This window comes from Ischnura elegans, chromosome 12 (assembly GCF_921293095.1).
Source record: "Ischnura elegans chromosome 12, ioIscEleg1.1, whole genome shotgun sequence".
Taxonomy (NCBI): Eukaryota; Metazoa; Arthropoda; class Insecta; order Odonata; family Coenagrionidae; genus Ischnura; species Ischnura elegans.
This window is the reverse complement of record NC_060257.1, coordinates 31,705,315-31,717,615: the sequence shown is the minus strand read 5'-3', so window position 1 is coordinate 31,717,615 and position 12,301 is coordinate 31,705,315. Positions and strand designations below refer to the sequence as shown.

The following is a 12,301-nucleotide window of genomic DNA, read 5'->3' as shown; positions in this document are numbered from 1 at the left end:
TACATTGGATGAAAAATAGATTGATTATTATCGCATTCATTATTTACCAAAATAGGCTCAATTTTCACATCTAATGAAAATCATATCTAAATATGCTTCAATTCCCCAATGTATCTGCCATTTTATAGTTGTAAAAAATTGATTGAGTGGATGTATAAATGAGATCATGAGAGAAATATCATAAAAATGGATGGCATTTGAAATAAGTGAGAGGAGAAAAATATTAATATGATATATAATAATGGCATCATTTAACATAGATAAGTTGTCAGGAAAATTTTGCCCTCACAACCCTACAGCAAAGTTCACAGACTTTATAGATCCAATGACATCTAAATACAATCCATTGCCATAAACTGCCACATTTCAACAACTTATCAGAACAATCCGGTGAAATAAGAGTCGACACTTTCACCTGAAAGAGAGTATACTATTGCTCCACTACAGTACTGGCAATGAGTAAAATGAGAATAAGTTACTTGGGGAACAACTCATCATCTTTGGTTTCAGACTTATTAACAATGATCAATCAAATACATTATAACTAATTACTGAACCTTATTTGGTAATACTTCATCCCATTGCATATGATTACATGACACAGGATAAAAAAGCCTCTTCTCCTATTTATGCGGTGGGTACAGGCTATTCGTAAAATGAAAATAAGTGGCTCACATACTTAAACTTTATTATTATACTACTTTATTATTAGCGATGGAAAAAAATTTGTACAAAAAACATGAACATTGCATTCCCGTTGATTAGTTTCAGGCAGTATTTTCACACATTTGAGGTAAATACTGGTGCTCTTGGAAACAAATCAGTCACGAGCACTGTAGCCACCACTTGAGATCATTGAAGGAGAGATTCAACTGAAAAGTTCAATGGTGCCAGGCACACTGAATTCCCCAACACGTCCATGCACATCCACAGCTCGCACAGCAAAATGGTAAGTGTGACCATCAGCAAACTGAAAGGAAAAATTCAATTGTATTATTATAAGAAAGTTTTTTATGCTTAACCTACTGCTGAACATTAACTAGGAAAATTAATAATCTGCAACTCATCATACACAATCGATAAAATCATAGGGAAATTTTGAAGTAACTCGATACTTAACAGGAGATATTATGCATTAAAAAGTAATTCATTTATCATATCCTGATGAAATTTTATGCCCACACAAATGGAATGCAGTACACCCATGTCTCGTATAGCGCAAGGGATGCGTTCCTTGGGGTCTTTGCGCTATACGAATTTGCGTTATACGAGAGCGTTTTAACATTGGGAAGATAGGGATGCGTTCCTGGTAGCTTAGGTCTTGGGTATTGAATTTCCTCTAAAACATATATTCCCATAAATAGCCTTAGAAAACATTATTTATATAAATGTTTATAGTTTAAAACATCTTTAAAGATAGTATGCACGCATTTGAAGACTTTTATTCACGTTAAAAAAAATTCTTACGAGCTTTTGAAATTCCCTCCTGTCGTGCAGGTGGGCTAACATCTGCTATCTCAGGGGTTCGTAATGCATTGCCGGCAGTTGATGATTTTCAAACCAGTCTAAAAACAACTATTGTGTCACCCAGGCCCTTTTGTTGCTCATCGAAATGACAGGCAAATGCTACTTTGAATGCCATTTCATAGCTAGCGGAGTTTATGAATGATAAATCATTTTAATTTGAAGTCCTCCGAGTCATTAGCAGCTACGTGAAAGTCTTTAAATGCCTTGAATCCTGACCCAGGTTTTCCTTCCCTAAAAATGAATGAACGAGATTGCATTCTTTTCCAAAACAATATCGTCTCGTCAACACTGTATTTAGTATATCAATTTCTCTTCTAGGTTTATGGTTTTTCTTGATAAATTCTTGATTTTTCTACCCGCATTCCTATTTTTTGCCATTTTCTCTTGGTTTTTACTCTGCATGGCTCTATCGAAATCACCTTCTACTGCTGAACTGTATTCTTGAGACGCAGAGGGCCTACGACTGCGGGGAGGGAACGAAGCTATTGTGTTTGAGACTCTATAGCGGACCCTTTTATGTGTTGATGCTATTCATACGCAACTCGGCCACCACTCCATTTCTCCCCCGTGAATACCGATGACCTTGAAGGTTTTAGTGTAGACCCTCTACCTGGAAGTCAATCGCCCGATAACCTATGACGGCAAAAATTACGTCTCAACCAGTATTGCTTAAAAAAACTCATTTCCACTAGCTCCACGCTTAATTTATGATCTAAATTAACTCATTCTGTTAAGGAGACGAGATAAATTACTTCGGTAGGCCGACTTTCTGGACCCGATGACGAGTAATGCTTTTGGCCATTGCACAGCAATAGATTTCGATTAATACATAAACAAAGTAGAAGATTTGAAGCAAGCAATACTATTAATATGCGTAAAATGATAGCAATTTCGTGTGTACTTAGCGCAAGTGCACGTTTTATCACGAGAGCGTTTTAGATTTTTGATTAGGCTACACTGCGTTGCAATGTTTCCCCGAGGAACGAATTTGCGCTATATCGAAATTGCACTAATCGAAATTGCGCTATACGAGACATGGGTGTACATTAAAAAACTATACAGTAGTCAATGCTCAGTTTAAACTTAAATAGATATTATGATTCAAAAGAATAATGACTTTCTCTTACAGCACTTACACATGATTAGTTTTGAATTAATAAAGAAAAATAATCATGTAAATTAATGCATAGGCAAAAACTAACATACAAAAATGTAATTTACAGCATGAATTTCCTTATCGGCAACAGTAGATGAAGTGCATAAAATTTCCGCAATGGAAAAATCTTTTTCCTTAGCCAGGATTCAAATTTGGATCCCTAAAATTTGCACCAGGTGCTCCGAACCACTGACGCCATCAGTTGGATTAAGCATACAGTGGATTTTTACTAGCTTTCCAGGGCAAGCTGGTGCATGCTGCCAAACATACAAAGTCATTTGTACACACAGCACCACAGTCCCAAGGCTGAAGCCAGAAAATTGAATGAAAGGGAATTTGTCATTTTTATTCAAGGCTTATAACACTCCACAGCAGCAACCACTACAAAGTCATATGCAAATTGACAGTTAGTTGAAAAATTTGAAATGAGGAATAAATTTTCCTTAACGAGGATCCACATTCATCTCTCAGCAATGATAAAAGTTCCTCCCAGGATTGTTGCACATACTGCGAGCTTGAGTGGCTAGCCCTCAGTTTATTACTTTAATACTGGCTAACACAGATTTTCATTGGGGCTACAGTTTGGTACGTTGCTCAAGGTTGTCACTAGATTTCCAAAATCACATTCTCAGATTTTTCCCTGAAGAAATACTACTTTGCCCTGAAATTTTCAATCTCTTTTTCAATGATTAAGTTACAATATTGAATAAAGTTTCTTCTCCTGACCTTCCTTATTATTACAACAATGTAGTGTTTATGATCTTGGAGTATAGGTCAAGATAAATAAAATACACATTATATTATTGTGTATTTTATTTATCTTGACCTATACTCCAAGATCATAAACACTACATTGTTGTTACAATATTGAAGAATTAGAGTCAATAAAAAATACTCTAATAAAATATAATAAACATTTTCTTTAAAAATGTGTTTTTAGATAAATTTTTAAACACATTTCTTGAGAGTATACAAACTCAACACTCCATAGGTTGGTTTGGATAGGTAAGGGTAGCGGTCACCCCTGACTAAACCACAGGCATGATTTCACAAATTCAGGGTAGAGGGGCTAGTTGCTTTCCCTGAGCCACCTTGTGCTTCGAGGATAATAAATGGGGGAGCAGGAAGACTTCACTCAGGATTTGAACCCACCACCCTTAGGTCCGCATCCAAGTGCTCAACCTACTAAGCTACCATACTCCCCCAAAAGGTATAGTATAGAACAGTAAATGGTAAACTAAAGTTCAGTCAAATGAAAATCAAAATACAGAATCAAATTTAAGTTGAGATGCTACTCCTTAAGTCTTTACTGTGACATAGAGAACCAATAACTTATGACTCACTTGCAGTGACATGAAAGTTCTCTGATACTATGGACAAGATTCCCTGATGAAATTAAAAAAAAACAGTAATTTCTACACTTAATAACACAACTACACTACTGACCATGGTTTCGACACAAGTCATTCTCAAGGTGAGGAAATAACTACATATAAATTTTTGTTTTAAATATTATCATGGATATATCCCATTTCCACCACGTCAAGCCTGAAATGACTTTATAATGATTCCATGACTTTTCCCAGATTTATTACCGATCATTCACCTTGACCGGGATTCAAACCCAGATCTCCCAATTTCCTGTCATGTGCTTTAGCCAGTTAAGCAAGGCCTCTTTCCCTTCTGTGGAAATTTTCGGACTATACCAGTCAAGATGGTGTGGACTGCACAGCATATTACGCTGCTAGCAGTCTAACTAGGGAAAGACACCTTGGTAGCATAATTGGCTAAATTATGTAACAATCTTTAGACAACAAATCCCTATTAGGTGAATGCAATATTTAATGCACCTAACTTCAGTTCAATTCGGAAATTTTCACGAATGTTCACGAAAGTTATTTAAGAGAAATGTTATTTACCTGTGTAAGAGTGCATGCCATAGGCAGAGGGAGAGCTTTAACGTCACCAACTTTCTTCCATAATGATGGGGATGGAGGGGCATTGGCACCTTCTTGGTAAGCATACAATTGATAGCTGGCAATATCCTCGTGAGGTGTGGTTGCCGTCATGTTCCAAGAGAGGACAATGCCTGGAAAGATTCAAGAGAGTACATACATTTACATGCATTTAAAATAGCAGAAAGTAAACATAAATAATTTTCCCTTACTTCCTCAAAAGTATGTTGCAGTAAACTTAATGAATACAATTATTGTGACAGTGAAAAATATTTTTAAGCTCAATGTTAAATTTGGAGTATCTCAAAGTGAGAAATTTGGCATAAAGATTTGATAAAATGGAATAATTTTTCAAAATTACTTCAATTTTAAAAAATCTGCTAGTAAAATTTAGTTTATCATGTATGATGTTAGGCACGATGTGGTGAAAGTTCTTAATACAGTAAAACCTTTACATCGTAATAAAGGGGACCAAAATTTGGGCAATTTGATGTATGGAGGTTCACTATAGAGAGGTTTCAGTGATGGGTGCCATTTTTTCATATCCTTTGAATGTGAATATATGAAAGGCCCTACTGTCTTTTAAACCATTATATTTATGTGTTTAAACACACATGCATGCATCAGTGAACATATACATATTTATTATTGAATAATTACAGAAAGCGAACGCTATCGCATGATTTTTACCATGATTTGAGTGAAAAAGATGTGATCTCTCTCAATTCAACAGTAACTTAAAATGATTGGATACGTTTTTTCTCATTTACTGTTAGGGGTGCTCTCATACGGAACAAAATGGCCACAACTAATGATTAACGTGAAAATTACAGCATAATTAGGTATATAAGAAAAAAAGACTGAAACATTTATTACTGAAAATATAATTCCAGAGGGGTTAGGTGGAAGAGGGTACTTTTCAGTCTCAACCTCATCCGAATTAAGGCATTTTATTATTATTATTCCATGTACATATTCACGGCTGCATTAATGGTCTCTAGTTGTCTCAGTATGATTTGCGGAGGTAGTTAGCCCGTCTCGGGGGGGGGGTCTCCTTGGTATGATAAGTGGTTTTACGATATAAAGAGGTTCACTACAAAGAGGTTTGCTTATATTGTAAATCCGACGGGACCGTAGGGGTGGTATGATGTATGGAGGTTTACTATGTAAAGAGGTTCACTACATAGAGGTTTTACTGTATAAGTAAAGCTGGACATGTTTCATTGCTACAAACAACATTATCAAATAAAAAACTTGATAATGTTGTTTGTAGCAACAAGAAGCGTAGTGTCAAAAATAAAACTGCGTGGAAATATTGCAATGTCCAACTTTACTAATACAAAAAATTAGTTTGTTCATGATGCATCAGTTTGACGAAACACTGTGCTGAAGATGAATGTAATACTTCAATTAAACTGAAGAAAGATAATGTCTCAAGCATAGTCTTCCAAAATCATTCACAATTCTTCATACATGGGTTATAAATCACAGAAAAAGATTCCAATTTCGTAGGACATGGCCATAAAAGAAAAGCAAAAAATACCAGGAAAGTACTTAATGACTAGGAGCTTTAATTTCAATTATCTCAAAAACTTCTTTTTTGCACTTTTACAACTTGGCTTCTGGGACCCAAATGACTACTTTCAGGGTAATTTCATTAAACAAATTTAATTCAATAAAAATCTTAATAAAATTTTATCATTACAATGCCAAATATAGGAACCAAAAGACTTTTAAAATTTAAATATCTATAAATAAGACAAATCTGATGTTATGCAAAAATTTAAAAAGGAAATCTACTTTATGATAGATAGAAACTCACCATTCATCACTTTTGAGAGCTTTAATACTGGTCGTCTAGGAATAGGTTTCAAGTTAGCATTCACCACAGTTGGTTGGGGCTGAGCAGGTAAAGGAGCTGGGTGCTACAAGAAAAACTTAGAATAAGTATTCAGTCCAATGGCGGCATTAGGGGTGGGCCTGGGTGGACCCAAGCCAACCCAAGACAGACACAAATTTCAGAATTAAAGTCCAAAGTTAAACTTAATTTTATAAAATTAAAATAAATTGTCTAAAGTTACGGGCATGAGGAAAACTACTCTGTTAACCCTTTCACTGCTGTGGACGTACTTTTTCTTCCTCCCTGCCATGCGGTTAGCACTTTTGCCGAAGGACTCCGAAAGGTTGCTAATCCGGGACCCTATCCTCGACGAACTCACCAACGCAGGACCGTCTCATGGACCCCACCAGCGGGGGACCTCCCTCCCGAAAAGTGACCGCTCTGACTGCAATTTGAAAATCAACCCGATCATCAAAAAATGATTGTTTTCATCGCACTCCTACCAATCAAGCAATCAAGTACGTCTTTGAACCGTGTTTCTACGATGAAAAATAACGATTTTGTTAACTTTGCTAAAATGGCCATTTGCCGGTTGTGTTCAGCTACGTTTTTAGCAAAGTTAATTAAATTGTTATTTTTCATCGCAGAAACACGGTTCAAAGACGTACTTCATTGCTTGATTGGTAGGAGTGCGATGAAAACAATCATTTTTGGATGATCGGATTGATTGATTGATTTTCAAATTGCAGTCAGAGCGGTCACTTTTCTCGAGGGAGGACCCCCGCTGGTAGGGTCGAGGAGACGGTCCTGCGTGGGTGAGCTCGTCGAGGATAGGGTTGTGAATTAGCGACCCTTTGGAGGGTGTACCACACCCATCCTGGAAGTACCTTCTCCATGGGCCCATGAAATGCATTTTAACCTTTTCGCCGCATGTGAGGAGAAGGTTTTCGTAGATTGAACAGCAGTGAAAGGGTTAATTTGCTAAACAATTATTTATTGCCCATATTAACTCCATAAAAAAAACATACAATGGATGTGGATTTTATGAAAATGAAGGCCCACCCATTTTATAATCTGGCCACCCATGTGATTTATGCTAGAACCATTGCTGATTCAGCTTAATCAAGTTAGAGAGTCAAAATGAAACATTCAACCGAAGAGAACACAAGAAAATACAGCACTGATTATCAGAAAGACATTTCTTCTTAAAAAATAAGCATAACTTATTTAGTACCATAACCCCTTGTGCTGAAATGACAAATTTAGCTCATCATGAACTTCCTATGCCAAATTGTACAACAACAGGTGTAGTTAGTCATCAGATTTGCGTAATTTTAGCTTTATTTAGCTGAACAATGTTAATATTTTGAAAGTTTAACGATATTAAAACATCCATAAGGTACACAAATAACTAATATTTCATGAAATACGATGCATGTGAAGGAATAAAATAATTTTATACAAGTAGCAACAGCTGTGCTCTCGATGTTCTGACGAGGAGAGGGTCTGCTCATGCACAATATGAAATAATACCCACTTTTTATTTCACTGTTTTATGTGGATTACAAACTACAAAATATCATTTCATTACCTACCATTCCATTTAAAAAGAACCCCAGAAAAAATAAATGGAGAATAGGAGCACAATATTGAGCAAATAAATTGAAATGGACGGGGTTAAGTATCTTTCACCGATAACGTACCTTTGGTAATGTTGGAGAAGGCCTATTTGGAAGTCCTAAAATTCTAGTAGGCGGTGGCTGTGGAGGAGTTTTCGTTGCAGTTATCATCTGTAATTGAAACAAATGTTGTAGATCACAGAGAAAAAAATGTCACCTACACATTACTAATGCTCTCATCATAAACAGAAACTTAAGATATATGTACCACTGCTTCACTAAAGGTAGAGTACACAATGACATACCTGCTGACCTGCACCAGGTTGTACTGCCCTAATTAACGATGGGGTGGTGCTGCTGATACCTGGAGGGGAAAAAGTAATGAATCATCAGACCATATATGAACATAATACAATGGTAGTTATGTCACATTTGTTTAATCGAATTGAATCCCATTTTTACCATTTCATATTTCCTTAAGGCAATTAAAAATGTTTCACAACATTTCAGCAATGGGAAAAAGGTTTACCTATTATCACAATAGCATAAATTTCACTTCTACCAACCAAATTTTGAAATATATTTCAAACAAAATCACTGTTTTTCAATTAAAATTTATAAATTTAACCAAAGGTTGGTTGGTTAATATTTTATGGTATTTCAGCAGAACATAATTTCTTAACCCAAGTTTCATAAAACAAACAAAAAGAAATGCTCATTACTTTACCATAGAATATTTTCTTGTGACAGCACAATACTAGTACAATTGATTGAAGTTTAGTAGACTAACTAGACTAATATATTCATAGGACTTATGGTTACTTACTTCCAGGAGGTACTTGTAATACTGTGGTATTTGGTCTCATGATCATGGCTGGCATGGTTGTAACAGGTGACCTCCCACGGATCTACAGAAAAAAAATTGGCATTAGAAAATTCAAACAATAAAGAATATATTTTTTGTAAACCTTAGCAAAGTGTATGAAAATTTGGAGTTGGAATAAGATATACCCAAATGGTGACACATCCTTTGCAGCCTAGGAGATAGCCACAGGAATTAGTGAGGTATATAGTCTCGTACCGCGAGTTGGTATATAGTCAGAGGGAATGCTAATCCACGACAGAATCTGTCGCACTACTGACGACTACAATGTTGAGTTTTTTTCCTAGATTTGCTTTGAATTGAACAATCCTTCAGAAGAGTATCCAATGTAACATGTCTGAACACAAACTTTTTACTGTTTGCCTCTTACATATATGTGATTACTGAAAAATCAATGCAAGATTGAAAGGAAAAAATCCATACCTGAAAAGGATGGGGCAAAAATCTGCCTGGGCTAATGGGAATGTGGCATTCCCCCTTCCAAGATGAATTTTTGGATGATCAGGAGATCTTCCAAGTGATCATCTTGGCCTCTAAATGGTGCTCGATCGACTACTCTATTCAGGAAGGCCAAGAATATGCTACTCAGTCTGCTTCCATACTTACAAGTGAACTAACTAGACTAATATATGTATTCATAGGACTTATGGTTACTTACTTCCAGGAGGTACTTGTAATACTGTGGTATTTGGTCTCATGATCATGGCTGGCATGGTTGTAACAGGCGACCTCATCTTTGTTAGTGAGAGTTTGAGGGAAGAAATTATACTCTTCCCTAGAGACTAATAAGTGCATTCAAGGAGAGTGAGTGACCTTGCACATGGCTATGGAATTTTACTTGAACTGTGACCACTCCACACTTTCAATTTGAGCGCTTTGTCATTTTTTGGAGTAGTCTTTTCGACTGCAACATGCATGAGCACTTGTTCCTAATTTGTGGGAGTTCAGAGTGTTGTGCTAGATTACCATGTTTATTTACTAAACAATTCAATACCTTAACCATAGTGCTCAATCAACTGTTTCCAGTCAGGGAGGCCTAAATGTCACAAGTTGGAATCAAAAATGAAAAGATATAAGAACATACTAACAAAAACGATATAGCAAATGTTAAATGTTCGTAAGTTTAAATCTCATCCAAACAATACATGCTTTAAATTTTCGTACTAAAAACACACAATTACGGTCTATATAAAAATCTCAAGTATAAAGCCCTCACAGGCAAATATAAGTGATGAACATTAGTACTGGTTAGTAAAATCTTTTAGCAAAATTTGGGCAGGATGTCTACTAGATAAACGTAAAGGAAGTTAAAGGCTGTTACAGCAGTTTTCAGTCTTTCCCAGGATATCAAAAATCCCTGACAACTTTCTCCAGTCACTTGCCACCCTAATTAATCCAGACCATGTCAAGACATACTTATCAAGATGAATAAATGCAAGGGAGAATTGGAAAACATAAAATCACAATCATTGGTCGGTCATTATAATTATGTTACACAATGCTAACTTTCTCTACATATTTTGTTAACGTTAGCAGGAAATTGCAATTAATTCATTCATTCAATGGCAGTAAGTATTGCACCTATCATGCCAAAATAAATATCATAAACGAAGCTCTCATCCAGAGTAGGGTCTAAATATTTGCAAACAGTGGCGGATCCAGGATAAGGACGAGGGGGGCTAAGTGGGGTTAAAAATTCCAGCAGTAGTGGGGGTCGGAAAAAAATTACCATTCTATCTATTGTAAATTGGAAACCCAAGGGGGGGCTATAGTATCTAAGCCCCCCATAGATCCGCCACTGTTAGAAAATGAATGCCCATTAATTAGAAACACAGAGCTCACATTCTTATGATGACCTGTTCATAGAAATTAATATTCTCTTATTTCTTTTACTACAAGAATTACATATGAATCCTAAGATGCACTTCCTTTCTACATCATAACAAACCCTTTGATTCCAAAATGAGTGATTAATTGATAGCGTATGTATACTTAAATTTTGTCTTGAAATAAAACTGCTATAATGGGTACCTAACCAGGCATTGGGAGATCAGTGTTTGAACCACTTACAAGTCAATTAATTTTTTTAAATTTTACCCCTTCATTAGTGACCTCAACTTAAAATAAAGGGGGAATATATCACCTGCTGAGATTGAGCGGCTGTCTGAAGTAATAGCTGCCTTGGCTGCATGGCTATAGGACTTGAAGTAGGTATGATGTACGTTAAACGAGAATTGGCCACAGGTGTACCAGAGGCGACAGGAATGGCTGCTCCAGTAACAACTCTGGTATTAGCCCCAGACTAATTATAGACAGAAAAAAAGGCATTAAATAGTAAATCAGATTATTGCAAACAAATATTTATGTTCAGTTTATCATCCATGTTATAATTATTTTCGTAAATGGCAATTGAAAACCTTTTGGGTTATTTCAAAGTTTAGGTGGCCCAAGCATTTCCCAGTCAATGCCGGTTGCTTTCACAAGTGATCAAGATTCCCTTGAGAAAGTGACCAGCATTGGTCGGGAAACCTTGAGGCCATCTCTGGTAATCTCTAAGATACTCTGGTCATACAATGATGGGCCGAAATAGACCAAAAAGTTTCTAATCTTCATGTAGACTACCCTCACTAAGGTTCAGTGACATAGCGAGGGAGGAAGTCGAGGGGTACGGACCCTCCTTTCACCACCCCCGAAATATATGAACACAATGAACACTACACAGGATGGGGAACTTTAGAATTCAAGGTAGGGGACCAATTATTTCCTTTCAGCACCCATACACTAAAATAAAATTCATTAGGAGGAATCAAACTTTACCAGGCTTGAAACTATGACTTTTCAATCAGACGCCCAAAGGCCAACTCGCTAGGTTACCAGTTATGTCTCCCTATGACACCCTACAAGCTCATTATAGTGTATTTTATATAATACTTTCCGAACTAGAACTGAAAAATGGCTCCTGAACTTACAAATGGAACTGTGAGTTGAAATAATTCCTGAGTTAAAAAAATCTACCATGCGATCACTTAATAAGATGAAGGTTAACTAAATTAGAGGAAGGTAAACTTTATATCCCAGAGAAGATAAAACAAATACAGGCATCCCCCGAGTTACGTAAGAGATGCGTTCCGGCAGACTCTGCGTAAGTCGAAATTTACGTAAGTCGAACCTTTGCGTTAGTGCTTCAGAGATTGCGATCGGCGCGGTGAAATTCTCAGCGGAGAAATGCGCGGTAAATTCTTGGTGAAGTTTCATTCAATTCACTGCGATATTCATGAACTCTACCGCGTATTCTTACGTTATTAGATACAAAATCGATAA

General features: G+C 36.4%; 1 protein-coding gene across 6 annotated transcripts in view; it reads right to left on the bottom strand.

Moving 5' to 3' along the window:
- Positions 1-671: 671 nt before the first annotated feature.
- LOC124169768 (activating transcription factor 7-interacting protein 1-like) overlaps positions 672-12,301 on the bottom strand; it is a 95,496-nt gene continuing 83,866 nt past the window's right edge. For all 6 annotated transcript variants that reach the window (XM_046548489.1, XM_046548494.1, XM_046548493.1 and 3 more), the window contains 7 exons: positions 11,124-11,282; positions 8,924-9,005; positions 8,403-8,461; positions 8,182-8,268; positions 6,461-6,563; positions 4,603-4,772; positions 672-970 (listed from right to left, as the gene is read on the bottom strand). In XM_046548489.1, coding sequence (XP_046404445.1) covers positions 869-970; positions 4,603-4,772; positions 6,461-6,563; positions 8,182-8,268; positions 8,403-8,461; positions 8,924-9,005; positions 11,124-11,282 — 762 coding nt within the window. In that variant the 3' untranslated portion in view covers positions 672-868. The remainder of the gene's footprint in view (positions 971-4,602; positions 4,773-6,460; positions 6,564-8,181; positions 8,269-8,402; positions 8,462-8,923; positions 9,006-11,123; positions 11,283-12,301) is intronic.